The 23,335-nt window shown below is 36.2% G+C and overlaps 1 protein-coding gene across 1 annotated transcript in view; it reads right to left on the bottom strand.

Moving 5' to 3' along the window:
* Positions 1-9,754: 9,754 nt before the first annotated feature.
* Positions 9,755-23,335, bottom strand: part of TBX20 (T-box transcription factor 20) — a 61,097-nt gene continuing 47,516 nt past the window's right edge. The window contains exons 7-8 of the mRNA XM_060632871.3: positions 16,317-16,429; positions 9,755-14,620 (exon numbers count right to left, since the gene is read on the bottom strand). Of these exons, the coding sequence (XP_060488854.1) occupies positions 14,280-14,620; positions 16,317-16,429 (454 nt within the window). The 3' untranslated portion in view covers positions 9,755-14,279. The remainder of the gene's footprint in view (positions 14,621-16,316; positions 16,430-23,335) is intronic.

Genomic DNA, 23,335 nt, shown 5'->3' on the forward strand with positions numbered 1-23,335 from the left:
CAACTTTAATTTCCCACTTTCCTGGACACAAACTTTCCAGTAATTTTGAGTAAGGTCCGGAGCATGAGACTCTATAACTATCTATCCCTTTGCTCATACCAGAAAGTATCCCCTAGCTTTTTCATCCATTTCTCCCTGCAAATCTGAATTCTGTCACCTTCCAAGCCCCAGCCCACATGAATTCCCCCTTCTCTGAAGGTCTAAAGCAACTACTGACCATAGTATTCCTCTTGTCACTTACTTAAATTCAGTAAGTACTGTTATTAACTTGTTGTCTTGTAAGTTTTTTTTCAAAGAGCATTTCTACATTCCTGGCACTGTGTTTGGTGCTTAAAATATTTCCTCATTTAATTCATACAATAACTTTGTACAAATTAGAAAACTGAGGATCAAGGATATAGTAATTTGCCCAAGTTGTGATACCTAGTAAATTGTCCAATATTGAGTTTAAAATGAAAAGTATTTACAGGTGGTTGATAAAAATGTTATTGAATAAATATGCAAACTCAAAATACGTTATTTTTATGTATTTTAATATTTTTTGAGAATAGTAAGTGAAATTCTATGATTATTTTTTATTAGAGTTATATTAGATTTATAAAATGAACTGGGTGGATTCGTACCTTTTTGTCTATATTACAACATCTGGTTGGAAGACCTTTTTTTTCCCTTTAATCTTTCAGTTTCCTTCATGATTATTGGTCTATTTACATTGTCTACTTCTTCTGTAGTCAATTTGGGAAATTTATTTTTTCCCATAGACTTTTCAAGTTGGTTGAACTTTATACCTACTTTACCTGAAATTCATATGACTATGTGTGCTTTTAAAAAAAAAAAAATTGTGATTGCTCAATGGATCTATCTATCCTTCAACTGTCTGTTATTTTAATAGATGTATTGCTTTTGAGCTATATGTAGTTGAATATTTTTAAGATAATTTGAGGGTCCTTGTTAATAGATTATTCATTTAAGTGACTTTATGTGATTTATGTTTCTGTTTTTCATGAGGGTGGGTATTTTTGTGGGAAGGAAGGAGTGGATGCTACTGGAATGTTGACCAGATGTCATTTTCAGTGTCATTCTCTTGTACAATTCTGAACTTTCTTATTTTTGTTTCCTACCCTTCAGTTTCTTTCGCCTATTTCCTATGTGACACTTTTTGGCCAATTTGTTAATTTGTTTCCTGGAGTTTCCAGTTGCCTTTTGGATCACTCAGTGTACTAACAGAATAAAGCATATTCTTACCCTTGGTTTAGCTCTTGAAAGTGTAAATCTGGTCACTTTTACCATTTAAAACATAATTTTTATAAGAATGATCATTGTGTTATTTCTTCTATCAGTGAAAATTAGAAATAACCTAAACATCAAATAGCAAATGATAGAATACTCATGCAGTGAAACATTCCTAAATTGACTAAAGTCATTGGAATGAATATTTAACAATATAGAAAAATACTCAAGATATAGTGTTTAAGGTATAAGAAGCAGGGGCGCCTGGGTGGCTCAGCCAGTTAAGTGTCTGACTTCAGCTCAGGTCATGATCTCGTGGTTTGTGAGTTCGAGGGCTGTGGCGGACAGCTCAGAGCCTGGATCCTGCTTTGGATTCTGTGTCTCGCTCTCTCTCTTCCCCTCCCCTGCTCACACTCTGTCTCTCTCTGTCTCAAAAATAAATAAAACATTTTTAAAAATTTATAAAAAAAGGTATAAGAAGCAGGACATATATGATTTAGGCATACAGTAAATGCATACAATTAACTATATGCCAGGCTCCATTTTAAATCTTTTACATAGTGGGCTCATATATGGAAGATTACTGTGGTATGACCTTGAGCTAGAAGCTTAGCCACTCTAATATTTGTGTTCTCATCTGACAAATGTTAAAGCATGTAAAACATAGTACATTCTTAATTTAAAAAAATATTCCTGGGGGCTCCTGGGTGGCTCAGTCAGTCAAGTGTCCGACTTCAGCTCAGGTCATGATCTTGCAGTTTGTGAGTTTGAGCCCCGCGTGGGGGCTCTGTGCTGACAGCTCAAGCCTGGAGCCTGCTTCAGATTCTGTGTCTCCCTCTCTCTCTGCCCCTCCCCCACTCAGGCTGTCTCTTTCTCTCTCTCAAAAATAAATAAACATTAAAAATAAATAAATAAATGTTCCTAGATCTTGCTCTAGATTGATCATATTAAAAGTATACTGGTAAGTGTTACTTACCATTAATATTTGCTACCCTGGATTCTTTTTCATTAAATTATATTTCTGTGTAGTCATATTATTAAACAGTAATATGAGTTTTAGGTTCATTAGTTAATTCAAAAAACAGAGAGACAGTTGCCTAAATAATTATGCATTCTCTTACTAAGAAGAGGAATAGATTTGTGTATGTGAGGGAAACCATGGCACTTAGTTTTATTCAGTTGAATAGAATCATGGCACATTTTCACCTTTGTATAACTTCCCACAGCAGTCACTTGTTTTACCTAGTTGTTTTCAACAGTTATTTGAGTTGTATTTTAACTACATACTTATTATTATAATAACTTAAACCAGCATGTTTGATATTTATTCTATGATGAACTGACAATTAAAATAGCACATTATAATTTGATATAATACAATATATTCTTGAATTATTTATCCTATTTAATATGAAGCCTCATAATTTAGCAAATTATTTGTTTTACGTAAAGGTTTCTAATTAATCTATATATAAAACTCATCTGTTCTCTCTTAGTATCTTAGTAAAGCAATTGGTAATTTTTACCCCCCAAATGCAATGAATCAAAATAACCAGCAGATGGCAATAATGACTTGTAAATCAGAATTTTTAAAATTTAGGTATTTTTAAAATTTATTTTAAAAAATCAGTTTTATAATAAATCCATCTACTAAATATGAAATGTAGGGAAATTACAAATATAATTCCATATAAAAATAATTATGTTGCATATTTCATATTTCAAATAATTAAGATACTCATCATGGCCAACATTTGGTTTTCCAGATAATAATGACTTCACTTATATTGATTCAAGTAACTTTTTAATCAAATTTAAGTGTTTTATTTTTGTTTTTGTTTTTTTATTTTAGAGAGAGAGAGAGGGAGAGAGCGCGCACTCACGAGTGGGGTAGAGGGGCGAGAGAGAGAATCCTAAGCAGGCTCCACACTCCCGAGCAGAGCCAGACAGGGGCACCATCTCACGACTTTGGTCTCATGACCTGAGCCAAAAGCAAGAGTCAGATGATCAACAGAGCCACCCAGGCACCCCACAAACTTAAATGCTTTAACTTTGCACGAATACACAGATGTAAATTGAAGTGCATAGCTAAGTGGACTTCTGTATTTAGCTTGGTTATATCGACCAGGAAAGACAGAGGTAGAGGTAGTTCTGAGAACATCATTTTGAAAAGGTTAAAATTTCCACTATAATTTGATAATTTAACATACTAATTCCACTGTAATTGATGCTCTTCCGCAAAAAAGATGGGTTTGTATCAGTGTTGTTTCAGTTTCTTGCACATTAAAGTACTTTTTTTCCCCTCTGATGGTACAAGGAGTTGGAATTGGTATCAAAGTGTGTATCTCTAGTTTATTACCATGAGTTAGCCCCAAAGATGGTAACAAAGTTTTTAGGATCTCATAATGACATCACCTGTAATTGAACCACATATCCAATATTCTTTTAGAACCCTTTGATGTAGTAATTTTATTCATTTCAATTAACAAGTTTTAAAAAGCTGAACCAAATGGGATTCATTTTTTATATTTTCGCAGGACTTATAAATTTATAAAGATGAAAAAAATATTTTTGTTTAATCATGTATCTCTATTTTTGTCTCCAAAATACAGGATAACCATAGGTATGTGCTTCTTGGTGGCTGTGTATTTTCTAATTGGTCTGTTTTTATACGTTAAAAGATCTTTTCAAATTTCAGCAAGTTGCCTCCACTAAAAGAAATGCTTTTGTACATGTGTATTTTATAAAACAACTACTTCAGTCTAAAATCTACATATCTTAGATTGATTCATTTTTAGATAGTATATTTACTGCTACTGAATTACTTTATAGAGCCTGCTTAAATTCTAGTTGGATACAAGTGCTTCTTCATTGGAGAAAATGGAAAGTCACCAGGTGTCAGTGAAGCATACAGCTTGAATGTAAATACATCTGTATGTAATGCTTTGCATAATGCTGCCTTTTCATCCAAATGAGAAAGGTACCTGTGATAAGTTGGAATTTCTGGGAGTTCTGGTCTATTTTCTTTGTCCACGAGGGGCGTATTCTCCTTTTAAAACTGGAGCTCTAGGGGCATCTGGGTGGCTCAATTGATTTCAGCTCAGGTCATGATCCCAGAGTCGTGGGATCGAACCCCATGTCAGGCTCCATGCTGAAGATTCTCTCTCTTTCTCTCCCTCTGCCCCTTTCCTAGCTTCACGCTCTCTCTCAAATAAAAAATAAAACAAAATACAAAAACAAAACTGGAGCTCCTTCTGCCACCCATACTCTGGTCAGTTGTTGCCCGGGCTTATAGTAGATGAAATGAGATCTCTTCGACCTTGAATAGCCTTATATAGGCGTATTTCATTCAAAGGAAGGGGGGTGAAATCCATGAATTCCTTCACTCACCCCCAGGCCACATGAAGACACTGCCTAATTGCATAGTATATACACACTGATTTGAACAAAAAAGTACTCAGTAATCACTGTTAAATGACTTAACCAATATATGTATACCACATACATACATACATATATACATACATACACCACCCCCCCCCAAATCTATTTTTCCATGAAACTAATGATGGTAGTTCCATGTGAAAACTCCAATATACTGAGATTATTTTTATTTACCACCAAAGTAACTATTATAAGAATTACTACATTCAATATTAAAAACCAAAAGTCTTAGAATTGTAGAATATGTGTGGGCAGATTAAATGCAAAACATAGCAAAACAGCAATGCTGCATAAGGCATCTGTGTGCTATGTTTTATTTCACATAATATTTTAGATTGATTTAAGATTTAACTTTGATTATGACATAGTGGTCTAGAAATATCTCTGCACTGAGCCCAGTATGTTTTGGACCATTTACTTCTCTAGCTTTTATTTCCCCAACTATGGAATAAAGACTTTGGACTACATGGCCTTATTACATTCTTTTATTTGATTCTGGTTAGTATTTGCACATATACTTAAGTAGCTGGAAAAATGTATCTGTTGAGTCATATAGTGCCTTGTACCAACACTTCCCTTCTCTCCTTTGTGTCCAGCTATGTTTGGATTCTGCCCTGAGGGTCTTCATCTCTGCGGTCTATCTACTCCACAGTTTATCCCCATCCTGTACTCCAGATGCTACACTTCACTGCCAACCCAGATGAGCTAAGCCTATCTCTGTCTAACCTGTTCAGCCCAGCCCCAACCTGGCCCCTGCTCCATCCCTGGTCTTTTCTTCTGGTTCCTCCCTGACTCCACTTGCCCTCTAGTCTTTCAGTACGGTGGGCTTCATTGTTTCTATTTTCTAATTATTTCTGTGCTCTAGAAGAACTAACTTGGAACCAGAGTTTAAGGGAGAAGGAAAAGTGTCCCTAAGTGAGTACTAAGTGTTTACATCAAGACCACCAGTCTCTTGCTTTGGGCAGCAGAGTCCTGCTTTCACGTAGACATTGACCCATCCCCAAAAGATGAATGTGGAACTCTAAAATTCCCTCCTGTTCTTTGCCATAATCTGAAACTCTTCTTGAGACACTTATCAGTGACAATTATATAATCCACTATGAGAAAATTTGTTGGATCATGCAGCTTTTATGTTTCTTGATTAAGGTTGTGTGTATATGGGTTCAGTAAAGGCAATGTGCACGCTTTAAGTTTTTTTCTTAAAATTTAGAAGTATTTGTGGGGTTAGCACAGTGTCTCAGTTATGAGTACAGACAGGATATGAATCCTGCCTATCTCACTGAGGTAGGTTCTGAGAACTTAATTTCTCTCTGCCTCAGGTTTTTCGTACCTCAAATGGAAATAATACTAGCTCCTACTCCAGAGAGCTGTTGCAAATATTAAGTCAGATAATGTATATGAAGTGCATAGATATAGCAAATGTTCTATAAAAGGTACCAATTATTACCATATCAAGGCTCAGAGTGGAGAGGGAATTATTTATATCATCATCCCTCCCTCCCCCCACTCCCCAGGGAGTCCAAAGAAATAGCTATGATTCTTCCTAGGAAAATTAAAAAAAAAAAGGAGGGGGTAAAAATAAATAAGAATGGAGAGCCTAATAAGGCTGTACAAGGCTAAAAAATAGGCAGTATCATCTTCCTTTTACAGATTAAAAAAAAATGAGGCAGGGAGAAGATTCTAGATGGCACACTCAACTCACAAGTACATAAGATTTATTCCCCTGGAAGTCCTCAAAGTTGACAAGTTGGGCACTAAAGACTGGAAATAAAAAGATTCACTGCATAGCTTTTTCTTTCATGTTTTAAAATAACAGTGAGCTATAATTCAAACACCATAGAAGACATTCTTTTAAAGGGTAGAATTCAGTGACTGTAGTATATTCACTAGGATGTGCAACCATGACCACTAATTCCATGTTTTCACTACCCTCAAAAGAGACCTCCATATCCATTGGCAGTAATTCTCATTCCTCCTACCTTCCAGCCCTGGCAACCACCACTCTGTCTTATATCTCTATGAATCTCCCTATGCTGGATATTTTATATAAATGGAATCATACAATACATGGTTCTTTGTGTCTGGTTCTTTTACCATGTTTTCAAGATTCGTCCATGTTGTAGCATTTATCAGTACTTCATTTCTGTCTATAGCTACATATTCCATTGTCTAGATATGCCAAATTTTATCCATTCACTAGTTGATAAACATTTGGATGGTTTCCACTTCTTGGCTATTAAAAATGATGCTATGAATATTCATGTACAAGTTTTTGTGTGGACATATGTTTTCATTTCTTCTAGGTGTATGCCTAGGAGTGGAATTCCTAGGCCATATGCTAACTCTGTGTTTAACCTGTTGATGAACTGCCAGACTATTTCCCAAACCAGTGCACCATTTTCCCAACACCAAAGTGCAAGGTTTATTTTCTGGACTATTGTTTTGTTAATCTACTTGCCTACTATTTCACCATACTGACTTGATTACTTTAGCTTGATAGTAAGTTTTGAAGTCAGCCTCCAACTTTGTTCTTCTTCAGTATTTCGTTGACTATTCTGGGACTCTTGCCTTTGCATATAAACTTTAGAATCAGTTTGTCGACAGCCATAAAACTTGCTGGGATTTTGATTGGGACTGTATCAACTTTATAGAAGTGGAAAAGAACTAACATCTTGGCAATATTGAGTCTACCTACCCTCAGACATGGAATCCCTCTCCATTTATTGATATCTTCTTTGATTTCTTTCATCAGAGTTTTATAGTTTTCCTCATATAGAGCTTGTATATATTGTATTTACACCTAAGTTTTTTTTCCCCTTTTTGGGTGCTGATATAAATGGAGTTGTATTTTTAATTTCAAATTTAGATTGTTCATTGCTGATATATGGAAAAGCAATTCATTTATTAACCTTGCATCCCACAACCTAGATATGATTTTTTATTAGTTCTATGAGGTTTTTGTTCGAAGCATGTTAATGTATGTTTTTTTTAAAAAAAATTAGTAAGAATGAGAAGGAAAGAAAATCCTTCTTTAAAATTAAAAGCAGCTGGCTGGCTTAGTAGGTAGAGCATGCAACTCTTTATCTCAGGCTTATGAGTTCAAGCCCCATGTTAGGTGTAGAGCTTACTTCAAAAAATAAATTAAATAAACACATTTATTATTTTAAAAAACCCACAAAAACAAAACTGTAAGCAACTGAACAAGTGAACCCAGTTGTATTGTGAATGAATAACATAACCATATAGGAAGATGAAGAAGGAACTAATCTAATGGCTAAACATGTGATTTGACTGTGTTCCTTTGGTCAAGGAGTGGGTAGAAGGGGACCAACTGCAAACAACCTCTGAACTCTTTTTTAAAATGTTTGTTTATTGCAGTTTTATGGATGAAGCAAGATGAAGTTATTTGGGGTTTATGGTTGAATTGAGTAAATAAGTATGTTGATGTTGGGAACCAGGGAGAAGGTACATGCAGATAGGGAATGGGGCTAAGCAAAAGAAAAGGCCCCTGTGGGAGTGTACTGGAATTGGAGATAGCAGCACAGACTCATGATTTCTAATACGTGCTGTACACACACACACACACACACACACACACACACACTAATGTGTGTACTTATACACATATATGCATTCCCAACTCTGCTGGCTGAGAGAAGCTAGAAACAAACATATCCCATATGGTACATATCTGGTACCCAGATCTTGGTTTCTAATATATTCCCCAACTAAAAGGAATCTGGGCTCCTTGGAGAAATGGCTGGTTCCAGAAAAGGTATGAGATGAGCCCCGGACAACGTGTTATGCCAGAAACTGAAGTGCTAAAAAAAAAAAATAAATAAATAAATCAAGTAGGGCATGTCAAAAGGACATAGGAACCAGCTTAAGGGGCTCCTGATGACCAAATCCGGGGTGATTTGAGCATCAAGATAACTAAGAATAGTAATAAATTATAAAACATTGAAAAATAAGAATTCTTTGCCATGAAAGACACAGAAAGGTTGCAGAGCTGTACCAGCTTAAATGAGACTGAAGGAACAGGATAACTCCATGCAATATGTAACCCTGAACTGGATCTGTACTGAAGGAAGAAATATGCTACAAAGGACATCACTGGGTTGGTCATTTAACAAAACTGGAGTACAGATGGTAAGTCACAGTATTATATCACCATGAAATTTCCTGAAATTGCTAACTCTTCTGTAGATATTTAATGGAATCTTCTTGGTTTTAGGATGTGCACTTTGAATTACATAGGGATAGTGGGGCAGGATATGTGAAACCTACTCTCAAATGGAGGAAAATAAATTGTATATATTGCATGTGCTTGGGTGGGGGGGGGCATATACTACTCAATGTAAATGCTAATTGTAAATCAAATGGGGCAAAACATTAACAATGGGTGAATCTGGGTAAAGAATATACAGCATTTCTTTATATTATCCTTGCAACTTTTTGGTAAACCTGGAATTATTCCAAATGAAAGATTCTTAAAAGGTTGGCATTTGGCATGCACAAAAAATTAAGTATAATAGAGCAGACTTCTGAAAGCACAAGGTATGATAATGTCAAATACCCTGAAGCACAAGGTATATGATAATGTCAAATGTCATGTGGAAGGATTAAGACTTTGAATTTGGCTAATCTTATTTTGTATCAACCTGCCTTCTGTAATATCATTACAGCACATCCAAGAGTTTATGGCTAGAATGAGAGGTAGATCTTTAAGCTTTATGGAGTCTTCAGTATCATCCCATACAGAGAGGTGCAAAGTCCTGTAATTTTAAGATTTCATCAGGTGGAGTAAATGAGTGAGGGGACTAGGTGTAGGAGAATAGGAACCGGTGGGGAATTAAGGGCGCTGTTTTCTCTAAAGGCTTCCAAATACAATTAAAGACAAAACCCAAACCCTGTACAGTAATCCAGTTGGCTGTGTCTGGACTGGGAGTGGCCAGCTATGACCCCTACTCTTACCTAATCCTCCTTTTTTTTTGTTGCTTTTCAAGGTGAGGAAACAGGTACCAAAAGTCACAAAGCAAAGTGTGTAAGATAATTAAAGGTGTAAATGTGTGCATATATATCAAAACACACCATTTTTAATGAAAGAAATTAATATCCACACATTTGTACTTCTGTACAATTTTGGGTAATATATAATTTTAAGCTGTTTACAAATAACATGTAATGCTTCAAATATTACATAATGTTGATAATACATTTCTAGCAGAAATAAATATATTGCACTTAAAAAGAACTTCGTTAGGTGTTACTTCATAGTATTAGGCTTATAACTTCTTTTTTCATAAAACATTTCCCATGCCCTTCCCCCCACCCCCAACACACACACTTCATTACAGTGACTGTTCTCACGCAATTCATTAAAGCAAACGGACACAGCAAACGATATAACTGTGATAGAGTCTACTAAAGAGGCTATATCCAATTTTATCCTCTAGGAAATAAAAGGGTTTTTTTAGGTTTCTGAAAATAAGGAAAAAAACCACAACTAAACACATATTTTAATGTATCAGAAGTAAAATACCAAACTGTATTTTTTGTCTAGATGTATTATTTTACCAATGTTTTTATTTTCTTATTATCAGGGAAGGGGATTGGAATTGAGGAAGGGATAGAGAAAGAAGAGTGAGAAAATACTTATGGATTATTTGCCTATCAATATTTATAAATGAAACTTTGCATATTTAGGCATGCCAAAGAAAGATAAGTATTAGAATATTTTATAACTGGCATGGAATAGCAGTGAGGAAATTATTTTATGGTTTTCTAAACATTTAAGAATTTGTAACCTTCTCTTTGCCTGTTTAAAATAAAATCCTTGCATTCTGAAATAATATAAAAACATGTAAAATCCATCCTCCACCCAAGCTGCCTAAAGGAGCCAGCTGAAAATCTTTCTGTCCAGTGCTTTATTTCTTTCCAGTCTAGATTTACAGTATAATATTGTTTTGTTTCTAATAATTATCAATTCCATACATGTTTAATAACAAAAACAGTTTCCTTACTTAGTCAATGGAAGATTGAGTAAAAATATTGTTTTCCTTGCAGTATGTGACCCTGGCACATTACATAACTGAATTTTTTGAACTTTAGTTGCTGAGTCATGGCTAAGCTTGACTGCATATTTAATGGAGTGGTAAAGTCCTTCTTGAAGCTCATTTTTCTCAATATGGTTCAGCTTAAATATAAGCAAGACACCTGAAAAGCTAACATGAAATTCAGAAATGGATTAAATATCCCAACATCTCTCTGAAAAATTCATAGGTATGGGAATGGTGATCTTTTCTTCTAAAAATACTTTTTCTTGGCCTTTTGGAGGGTGTCCTTTTTATTTTTTTTGCATGGGGGGGGGCAGGAGATGTTGTGGCTAGAGAAGCACAGTGACAGAGATGTGGATGAAAGTGAGGGAGGGGGGAGACCTTGGAATACCCCAGAAGTTAATGTAACTTCTATAGTATAGCCCGACACAGGGTTTTTCTCAATATCTTCTTAATATCTCCCATTCTGTGCCCACCTGCTAGGAATAACAACAAACCTTCGTCATAAACTCAAACCAGCGGTGCAACCTAAATTCATTAATGCAGACCTTATAACCTAATAATTTGTGATATGTTAGATACAAGATGGAGAGATTTTACTTACATACCGCTAAGGGTGGGCAAAGGCGGGGGAAGACTTGTTAAGTAAAAGAAATAATTGAACTTACTCAGCATTACTGATAAGTGTTCTAAAAACAAATCACATACGCAGAACCTACGGAGTTACAAATTAATTCCTTCAGGTTAGACAAAGCAGTTCCGGAAGGGCCTCTTTGTAGCAGCACTGCACATTAGTCATGCTTTTTGATACTGTGATATACCTGGTGGGGGCAGGGGGAACCCTACATTTATTCCAAATAGTCTGCAACTCATGCTCTTAATTATTCCATTGGCTTTCCCACTAACTATCTAGTTCTTGCAATTACTTTTGGTAGAATTAGACTTTAAAATCTTAAATACCTGAGGAGTTCAGTAAGAATCAGCAACCAGAATAGTTCAGAAAGACCCTGGGGTTGGGGTAAATTTCTACCCTTGGTTCTCACGGTTAGAGTGACTTTGATCATAGGTTAAGTTCCATGTCACTTGTGCTTTTTCTTCCTCTTTCAAATAATGCCAAATACTTTAAAAAAAAAAATCCAATTTAGAATTTCAGGTGTTATTTCCCAAAAGCATGCTTTGGTATCTCAGTCTTTGCTTTTCTCTAAGCACACTACTTATTTTTAGTTTTATATTGCATAATTACAAAATAAAGTTATGAAGTCAGGAAATACTGAAGTAAAGCCATATTACAAAAACAAACCTACTTTAAGATATGTCAGTTGGGAAAAATGTCTAAATAGTATTAAAATGATGCTTTCATTCTCATTGAAAAGAAAACTCAGATACAGATTCACTGTAGTAGACCAGTAATTTACCAGAATATCGAGTAGCATCATGTTAAATAGCATCTAGTTTTGTTATTCCTGCTTTAAGCAGCAGTACTGTGTATTAAATGGAGCACTGGCAGCAGGCCAACTATTAAGTATCAAATCCCTATCCTAAGCTCTATGGATACTTAAACATTACTTATAGCTGTTTTTTTTTTTTTTTAAATAAACGCACATCTGTGCTGTGTTTGAAAACAAACTACCTGTGGATACTATAGCATAACATGCAAGAAGTTAGAAATTAGCCTACAGTGTCTGCCATAGGACTTTGAGATGCTTGGGGAGCACAGTCCATGCTTCTCCATACTACGGGACACAGTGGAGAAAAACAATTGCAAAGTCCAACAACAATGGCATCACATAGACAGGCTATGCCATTATGCCTTGTTTCATAGACTAGAAATGCCCAAGAAAGGCATTTGATATGGAAAAGCCTAACAAAATAACTAAATAAAACCCCATGCACTCTGATAAGTATATTGCATTTACCCCCCTCTCTACTCTCAGCAGTGATATTTCCCATCTCTTTTAACAGATTTAATACTTTTGCAGTCAGAACAAAGTAGATACAAAATTTAATTAGGATAAAATAGAGTTGTGGAGAGTTTTCTAAAGAAGACAGGTTATATCTTACAGCTAGAAAGCATTATAAAGTTGAAGGACTATAAACTTTATTAAAGTTGCAAAATGCCAAATACTACCCTGACTTCAAATGCTTAGATACATATTGCCCCCTAAATATAGAGATTATATATAATTAAAATATAGTTAATTACTAAACATTAAAGGAAGGTTTAAGAAAACAGTAAGAACTCAAAGTGAATAAATACTTTGGATTGACTTATAAACACTGCCAGTGTTTCAGTCAGAGAGTCATTGAGTTGACATACAATTTCATATAATGGACTAGGAAAATGATAACGGAGTCACTGAACGGAACAGTAAGAAAGAAGGACAAATCATTTGTATGACTCATAATGCTTCATGAACATAGGTTAAGTGGTGGTTATACGGGCATTCAGAATGGTCATTCATAAATCTTTGTCAATCGGTGGTAACAGCTAATCTAATAACAAAGCAGATTTACCAAAAATGAGAATTTGGCCCAGTGCGTTTTACCATCCATAAGGTCTCCCAAAGCTGAAGTAAAACTAAAGGGGCCTTTGGTACCCATGGCAGAGAAATTCCTTTCAGGACAGGGCAACCATCTTGGTACTGCAGATTGAGAGAAAGCCTCCCGTGTCATCATGTAGAGGCTTTAGAAGTGTTCCCCAGTGAATGAGTCAGCAGCACACTTAGAATGCAGCCCAGAAAAATATAACCTCAATTGTGTAATGTAACACATAGAGCCTCTTGCTTCAAAATTGTATATAGGTTTTTTCTATGTAAATGGCAAGTCATTGCAAGAAAGAGAATTAGGAAGAAAAAGACAAGACTGAGAAAGAGTTTGTCAGATACTGGCCCTTCAGTGTTACAAAAAGAGCTTTGTAAGGTCATTACCATCTATTCATCCACAAAATAGGATGTGTTAGCATTATCTCAGCCCTTTACCCAGCAGACTAATACAAAGGAAAACTAAACATGCTTAAGCTTCAGCACTACAAATATTTCTCTGTTGGCTCTCATTTTCCTCAGAGAGAAATGGACTTAAGTTAGTCATTATGCATTATGGTCGGTATGTTATACATATTGCCTCTTTGAAAATTCTTTAAACCTGTGGAAAGCAGAAAGATAACCTCTACACATTGATTTTATACATTACTGCGCTGACACAGCATTTTTAACTGCTAGGTATAATGCACCTTCAGATTCCTCTGCCTTGTGTTATTCAATTTTCTGGGTAAGTTAGTATCCTATTGGTTGTAGGACTTAGGCTGGCTAAGAACTTGACACTGATTCTCTCTTGAACCCAAGAGCTTTCTCGGAGCTACACATGAGTCCTGGTCTGTGGTGCATTCCCTCAGCAGTAGGCTTTATTGTGAGTCCAGCTCTCCTCTTTAATAGGTCCCATGTCTCCTGGAGAGCCCCTGCTCCACACCCCACATCCCACCCACCCCACCCTCTCCCACATTTCATACCCATTTGCACATTCTGGATCTGGATTCTCCTAGGTTTAGAAGAGTCATACAAATGGTGTCATCACCGCGGAGGAATGGCGCAGTCCTTGGATAGCAGCATAAGGCCCCTGCTGAAAGTAGTGATGATACCGGGGCATGTGGAAGGAGGGGAATGTCGGGCCGCTCCCCTGCATGGAGCCGGCAATGGCCGACGGGGTCAGAGGCACCCCAAGTCGGCTGTACGGTGGCAAAGAGCCCTGTATAGGGTGAGGAATGGGTGTCGCTATGGATGCTGTGCTGGTGCCGAGAGCAGCGAGGGACTGGGGATGCTGAAATCCAGGAAAAGTGGAAGAAGAAGAGACCCAGGAGCTGAGGGACAAATTATCAGATGTCGTAAAGGCTGACCCTGAAACAAAAAACCACTCATCAGACTAGAAACTCTATTTCAGTGTGCAAATCAAGAATTACATTATCTGTGCAGATTGATTTATTTTTTTAGAATATATAATAGATCTGCAATTTAAAAAGATAAACACGTCAACCATGAGTCAGAACTACCTTTCCAGATAAGAAGATACCATTTATACTATAAGGAAGAGAGAATTTACTAAATAGAAAAAGACTTAACTCATTAGATGGCCTGTATGCTCCTGGAGAATGGTCAAAATACAAGTATTCTGCCTGAAAGGAATAACTGGATTCCCTTTAAAGGAGCTCAGAGGGTACCTGGGTGGCTCAATTGGTTAAGTGTCTAACTCTTGATTTGGGCTCAGGTCATGATCTCACAGTTTGTGACATCAAGCCCCACGTTGGGCTCTGCACTGACAGCGTGGAACCTGCTTGGGATTCTCTCTCTCCTTTTCTCTTTGACTCTCTCTCTCTCAAAATAAACTAAAAAAATTTTTAAAAAACAAAAGGAGCTACAAATAGCTAGTACCTGTCCTAAACTCTATAGCATCCCTATAAAGAAGGCTGGACATAAAACGAGACTCAACAAAGCTACTTGGTTTCTAAAGGCCTTGTGAAAACCCACAAGAATGTTTTTCTTTTTCTAGCTTCTTTTTCTAGTTGCAAGAATAATTTTTCCTACATCACAGCATCCACAAATTTAAACAAAAGTTGACGCTGGATTTGCCAGCTGTATAATTACCAGTAGTTCATTTGGATTTAGTTATAAGAGATGTCCTATGTTTTGACAGCTTATGCTATTCCATAGAAAGGACATAAAAATATGACAAAGGGCTCTCTCCTCACACAAACATCCCTATGCTCAGCGTGAAGCACCGTCTGGTTACTCTTCTCTGGACTCCCAGATGCAGACGGCTCCTCTGTGAGTCTTTGGGACAGAGGAACTTTTCAGTACTCCCCTACTGTCACCGCTGGGGCCACTGCCTCTACATAATGCCCTTCACTAGGAACATTTTCTTTTTAAAAGGGTTTTCCATTTTAGTCATTGGTCCTAATAAGATATTCCTGGAACCTCTTATAAGTGGAACAGATATAGTCCCTGATTTTTGGATGATAAAATTGAGGTTCAGTAAGACTAAAGGATTGCCCCCAAAGTCTAATAGCTCTTTGGTGGTAGATCACAGACAAATAACTCCTGAGCCCTGACTCAGAGGCTGGGTGTCCTTTCACTAGAAAACAAACCACAGGAAACCATCAGGCAGAACAATCACTTAAGCCTCAGAGGCAGGGGCCCCTGGGTGGCTCAGACGGTTAAGCATCTGACTTTGGCTCAGGTCCTGATCTCGCAGTTCTTGAGTTCGAGCCCCGCGTCCGGCTCTGTGTTGACAGCTCAGAGCCTGGAGCCTGCTTCAGATGCTGTGTCTCCCTCGCTGTCTGCCCCTCCCCCGCTCACACTCTGTCTGTCTCTCTCAAAAATAAATAAACATTAAAAAAATTAAACAAACGAACAAAAAGACTCAGAGGCAAAATAATGACCTGTATGAAAATCAGGCTCCAGGGCTGCCCTTTCCTCAAGAGACTCCTGAAATACTTTTGGGGCAGACTGCACGCTGAGGACTAGGAGTCTCATCACCTACCTGCCTCTTCCTCATTCTGGGTGCTCTTGCTCTTACGTAGCCCGGAAGCTGTCTTACCTCGATTCTGTGTTGTCTGAACCTCATCCCCCAGCACATCATCTTCTCCTCCATAGGTACGGATGGGTGAGCGGGCATAGGAATGCTTTTGGATCAGGCTCTCCACACTTTCCCTAGGTTAGAGAATAACAGATCCTAAATTAACTAAAAAGTATTCAGAGATGGAGACGGGTCTTAAAGATAATTTACTAGTCAGTAAAACTATCTTCTCAGCCAAAAGACCCCCCGCTTCAAGAAAGACGACATTCAAAACGTGTGTTTGTGCCACTGTAGACTGCTTGGAAACATGACATCAGGCATATAAATACAAGCAACCATAACTGCATAGGATAGGAACAATCCCCTGAAATTCTATAAGATGAAGGACAAAGAGGTGAACAAGAACCTATGACACCAGATTATAGGAATGTAGAGTTTAATGAATGAAAAATGAGGAGTTGCAATGAATCTCTGACTTCATCGGCTAATGAACATAAAGCAAATACTCAACTGATATGAACTGCACTTATTCAACATCTGATGAAATGCTGGCCAGAAGTTCAGAATATCACTAGTCACGAAAAGACTCAATACTCACTAATAAATCCAGTAAATACACAGATTATATGACAATATGGGTAGTTTGGATAATGGACTATTTGAGATTCCTGTTTCTTTAAGATGGAAAATTATAGAAAACCTGTGAAGGACACATAAAATGGCCATTAGGAAATTGAGGCCCCCAAGTAAATTGGTCCATTGACTTTGAAAGTAGTCTTCCTGTTGAAACATAGTCTATCAACTAAAGAATGCAATTAATTTTAAAAGCAAGAATTATTTTGGTATTGACCCATTTGACTTGCTGCACTTGCTGCTGTTAAAAAAAAAAAAAAAAGTCAGCAAGAATTTAGCCAAAGAGGGGCTCCTGGGTGGCTCAGTCGGTTGAGCATTGACTTCAGCTCAGGTCATGATCTAGCAGTTCATGAGTTCGAGTGTCATGTTGGGCTCTGTGCTAACAGCTCAGAGCCTGGAGCCTGCTTCAGACTCTAGGTCTCCCTCTCTCTTTGCCCCTCCCCTGCTCATGCTCTGTCTCTCTCTCTCTCTCAAAAATAAATAAACATTGGGGGCGCCTGGGTGGCGCTGTCGGTTAAGCGTCCGACTTCAGCCAGGTCACGATCTCGCGGTCTGTGAGTTCGAGCCCCGCGTCAGGCTCTGGGCTGATGGCTCGGAGCCTGGAGCCTGTTTCCGATTCTGTGTCTCCCTCTTTCTCTGCCCCTCCCCCGTTCATGCTCTGTCTCTCTCTGTCCCAAAAATAAATAAAAAACGTTGAAAAAAATAAATAAATAAATAAATAAACATTAAAAAAAATTTTAAATAAAAAAAGAATTTAGCCAAAGAATTTTTTGCCGGAAATGGAAGTTCATAACAGGTAGCTTACACAGTATACAACTCCAGAATAGCTGTAGCCTAAAGACCAACACTGCATTAACCATCAAAGGACAAAAGAAGAATTAGAAAATTGAAGAAATTGTGTTGAATTAAGAACAAATCAAACACCAAATTTCACATTGAGGGGACAAGGAAAGCAAATAGAATGTCATAATAACTTTCAAAATGTAGTACTTGTCAACATTTCACATAGATATACAGACTTGACTGCTAAAAAAAATATTGACTTATAGTGAATTTGGCCTTCTAAAAAACTTCTATACTCAGAGTTTCATGAAAGCGTTTTGTCAGATTATGTAGCTTGCAAATGAGGATTTAAAAGCAAGCCTAAAAGAAAAGTTAATTCTAGCAACTATCCAGTTACATCTTTGTTTCCAAAAAGTTTTAAAATAAGCATATAGTACCAACCTCAGGCAGTCACAATGACTGGGATCTATACCCAATAGATTCACATACAGATATTTTAAAAAGTGAAACCATTCCATATTTATTGCAATGGAATGAACTCCAAGATATAGTAAGTGAAAAAGTTAACTACAGAAAAAATGTATAAAGTATGCTACCATTTGTGAATTTAATTTTTTTTAAGTTTGTTTATTTATTTTGAGAGAGAATCAGTGAGAGAGAGCATGCATGAGCAGGGGAGGGACAAAGAGAGTGAGAGAGAATCCCAAGCAGGCTCCACACTGCCAGCATGGACCCCAATGTGGGGCTCAAACCCATGAACCATGAGATCATGATCTGAGCCTAAATTAAGAGTTGGATGCTTCATTGACTGAGCCACCCAGGCGCCCCACCATTTGTGAATTTAAAACAGGGAATATATATGTTTGCATATGCCTATATATACATAATATATGGAAATAATATTTCCAGAATGATCCAGTTTCAGAACAGGAAACTGCCTAGAATAGGTTGTCTCTGTAGGGTGGAACCAGGGACCTGAGGGACTGGAGCAATGATTCCCAACTTTGTCTTGATTTTCAAACTTGTCACAGATCCATTTGAGACACGTGGAGCTCTTAAAAAAGAAAAATTACATTGAGGTATAACTAATATACAACAAGTAGCACATATTTAAAGTGTACAATTTGACCACTTCGGGCTGATGTGACCATGATACCACTACTACAAGTAAGATAAACTACCTAACACCTACAAAAGTTTCCTCATGCCCCTCATGCTCCCTGGTCCCCATCCCAACAAGTTTTGCCAAGGAAACCACTAATATGACTTCTGTCCCTACAGATTAGTTTGCATTTTCTAAAATCATATAAAATGAAATCATATCTCATGTTTCTTTTTTTATCTGGCTTCTTTCCACTCAACATAATTACTTTGAGATTCGTCATTTTGGAGCATATATCAATGGTTCATTCTTATTCTGAGTAGCATTCTGTTTTCCAAGCCATAGTGTATACTATAGTTTACCTATTCACCTTTTGATCTATATTTGCCTTGTTTCCAATCACTGACCGTTACACATGAAGCTGCTACCCATATTCATGTGTACTTTTTTTTAAAAAGGACATATGCTTTCACATCTCTTTTTTTCTTTGCAGAAATATTTTTAGTTACAAATTCAAAACCATCAGATTATCTGTTTCTTCTTGAATGAGTTTTGGTAGTTTTTGTCTTCAAAGAATTTGTCCATCTCATCTAAATTATTGAACTTATAAGTGTTCATAATATTGCTTTTTTATCCCTCCTTCTGGTATCTGTAGAATCTGTAGTGATGTTACTCCTCTTATTCCTGACAATGGTAATTTGTGTTTTCTCCCTTTGTTTCCTAATCAGTTTGGCTCCAGGATCATCAGTTTTATTAATCTTCTTTGCTTTTGGTCTCACTGATTTTCTCTATTGTTTTCCTGTTTTCTATTTCACTTATTTCTACTCTGATATTTATTATTTCCTGTCTTCCACTTACTTTGGGTTCAATTTGCTCTTCTTTCCCTAGTTCCTTGAGATGGAAGCTGAAGTCATTGATTTGAGACCTTTGTTCACTTCTAAAGTGGGAATGTAGCCTATAAATTTCCTGTTTTAGCAGCATCCTACAAAGTTTTGTGGGCTGTATTTTCATTTTCATTCATTTCAAGACATTTTCTTTTTTTTTTTTTAATTTTTAAAATATGTTTATTTATTTTAGAGAGTGAGAGAGAAAGCCTGAGTAGGGATGTGGGGAGGGCAGGCAGAGAGAGAGAGAGAGACACAGAATTTGAAGCAGGCTCTAGGCTCTAAGCTGTCAGCACAGAGCATGCACAATGTGCAGCTTAAACTCCCAAGGTGCGAGATCATGACCTGAGCCCAACTCAAACACTTAACCAACTGAGCCACCCAGGAGGCCCAGCTCAAGATATTTTCTAATTTCCTTTTTGGTATCTCCCATGATCCTTGGGTTATTTAGACATATGTTATTTAGTTTCTAAATGTTTGGGAATCTTCTAGTTATCTTTCTGCTATTGCTTTCTAATAAAATTCCATTGTGGTCAGAGAACATACTTTGTATGGTGACTTGAATGCCTTTAAATTTATCGGGACCCTCTTTTTGTGGCACAGAGTATGGCCTATCTTAGTAAATGCTCTGTGTGCACTTGAAAAGAAAGTATATTCTGCTGATAGAGAATGGAGCATTTTATAAATGTCACTTGGGTGAAGGTGGTTAACAAAATTGCTCAAATCTTCTGTATCTTTACTCATTTTCTGTCTACTCATACTACCAGTTTTTGAAAGAGGGGCAGTGAAATCTACAACTATAATTGTGTATTATTCTATTTCTCCTTACAATTCTATCAGTTTTACTTCATGTACAACACTTTGAAGATCTCCTAGGCACATAAATATGTAGGATTGCATGTTTTTCCCATGAATTAAAACCTTTACAGGCGTACCTCAGAGATACTGTAGACTCGGTTCCAGAACACCCACAATAAGGCAAATACTGCAATAAAGTCAAATGAATTTTTTGGTTTCCTAGTGCATATAAAAGTTATGTTTACACTACACTGTAGTCTATCAAGTGTGCAATAGCATTATGTCTAAAGAAAATAATATATATACCTTAACTAAAAAATATTTCATTTTTTAAAAATGCTAACCATCATCTGAGCTTTCAGCAAGCCAATCTTTTTGCTTTTCAGGGTGGTGGTTGCTAAAGGTTGGCATGATTATGACAATTTCTTAAAATAAGGCAACAGTGAAGTTTGCCACATAGATTGACTCCTCCTTTCACAAATGATTTCTCTGTAGCATGTGATGCTATTTGATAGCATTTTACCCATGGTGGAATTTATTTCAAAATTGGAATCAATACTCTCAAACCCTTACTGATGCTCTATCAACTAAGTTTATAATATTCTGAATCCTTTGTTGTCATTTTAACAATCTTCACAGCATCTTCAGCAGAAGTAAATTCCATTTCAAGAAACCACTTTCTCTGATCATTCATAAGAAGCACCTCTCATCTGTTAAAGTTTTATCATGAGATTGCAGCAATTCAGTCATATCCTCAGGCTCCACTTCTAAATCTAGTCCTCTTGCTATTTCCACCACATTAGCAATTACTTCCTCCACTGAAGTCTTGAATCTTCAACTTGCAAAAAATGCAGTATTCACAAATCACAATAAAGTGACATGCAATAAAATGTGGTATGCCTACATCAGTATGAAATGATCTAATTTATCCACGGTAAATTCTTTGCTCTGAAATCTGTGATACTGATGTAGTCACTCCAGTTTTCTTTTGATTGGTGTTAATATAGGTATATTCTTTCCATTGCTTTACTTTCAACTTGTGTCTTTATATATAAAGCACATTTTTTATATGGCAGCATATATTTGGATTTTGCTTTTTAATCCAAACTGATAATCTCTCCCTTTTAATTGAGGTATTTAGTGCATTTATATTTAATGTGATTATAAATATGTTTAGGTTGAAGTCTATCATCTTTATCACCTATTTGCATCCTACCTTCTCATATGCTATTTACCTTTTCCTTTTTTTTTTTTTTTTGCCTTCTTTTAGGTTGTTTCTTATTATTTCATTTCATCTCCTTTGTTGGTTTATTAGCTATAACTTACTTATGTTATTTTAGTGGTTGATTTAGTACTTATAGTAAATATTTTTTACTACAACCTTCTAGGCAACTTGAAGTACACTGTAAGACTTACAATAATATATTTCCATTTCTCCATCTTTTGTGCCATTCTTGTCAAACCTTTTACTTTTACATAAATCCTACATTATATTATTATGGTTAATTTAAACAGTTATTTTTTAAGAGATGTAAATAATATGGGAAAAATTGATCTACTTATCCTTATAGCTACCATTCCCACTGCTCTTCATTTCTCTGTATTGATCCAGATTGACACCTAATCTTCCTTTTACCTGAAGAACTTCTTTTAACATATCTGTAGTACAGTTTGATGATGGTGAATTCTTTCAGGTTTTGTATACCTGAAAAATGTCTTCATTTTATTCTTTTTTTTTTTTAAGTTATTTTTGCAGAGTGTAAAATTCTAGGTTGACACATACGTCAAAAATGGTGCTCTACCATCTCATTTACTTTGTTGTCTGACAAGAAATCTACTCTCACCTTATGTTTAATGTAATATGTCTTTAATGTAATATGTCTTTAATTCCCTGGCTTGCTTTCAATTTTTATCTCTTCATCACACTTCTGAGCAATGTGATTATGATGTGCCCTCCCTCATGTTATTTCTTCAAGTTTTTGAGATTGAGTTTGTTGGGCTTCTTTGGATGGTGTTTCCAGTTGTCATTAAATTCTCATTAAACTTGGAAACATTCTGGTTATTATTTCTTAAACATAATTCTTCTCCTATCCCTCAACTCCCATCTACCTTTCAGGGACTCCAATTATGCATATATTAGAAAATGCACTTCATTTTTAAAAGTTTCTCTTTGTTCTCTACGTTTAATTTTGGATTGTTTCTATTGCTGTGTCTTCAAATTTACCAGTCTTTTCATCTGCAATGTCTACTCTGTCATTAATCCCATCCAGTGGGATTAATACATTTTATACATTAGATACATTGTAGTTTTCATCTTTAGAGTTTTGATTTGAATCTCTTGGACACCTCCCATGTCTGTATTTAGTTTTTTGAATATATAAAATAGTTATAATAATTGTTTTAATGTCTTTGTCTAGTAATTATAATATTTGTGTCAGTTTTATTTTCAACTGATAAATTTATAACCACATTATTGGTCATATTTTCCTTGCATATTTCTTTGCATTTCTGATAATTTTTTATTGGATGCCAGACTATGAATTTTATCTTGTTGGGTGCTGGGTGTTTTTGTATTTCTATAAATATTACTGAGTTTTGTTCTGGAATATAATTAAGTTACTCGGAAATAATTTGATCCTTTTGGGTCTTGCTTTCAAGATATCTGAGGGAAGACTGGAACACTGTTTAGTCTAGGATTAAATTTTCCTCACTACTGACGCAAAACCTTTCTGAGAATTCTATCAAATGCCCTGCAAATCACAAGGTTTTCTAGTCCACCCGTTAGATGCTATTCCCACCCTTGTATAAATACTAGGCAGTGTTTCCTCTAATCTTTTCAA

Source organism: Panthera onca, chromosome A2, assembly GCF_046562875.1.
Source record: "Panthera onca isolate mPanOnc1 chromosome A2, mPanOnc1 haplotype 2, whole genome shotgun sequence".
Lineage (NCBI taxonomy): Eukaryota > Metazoa > Chordata > Mammalia > Carnivora > Felidae > Panthera > Panthera onca.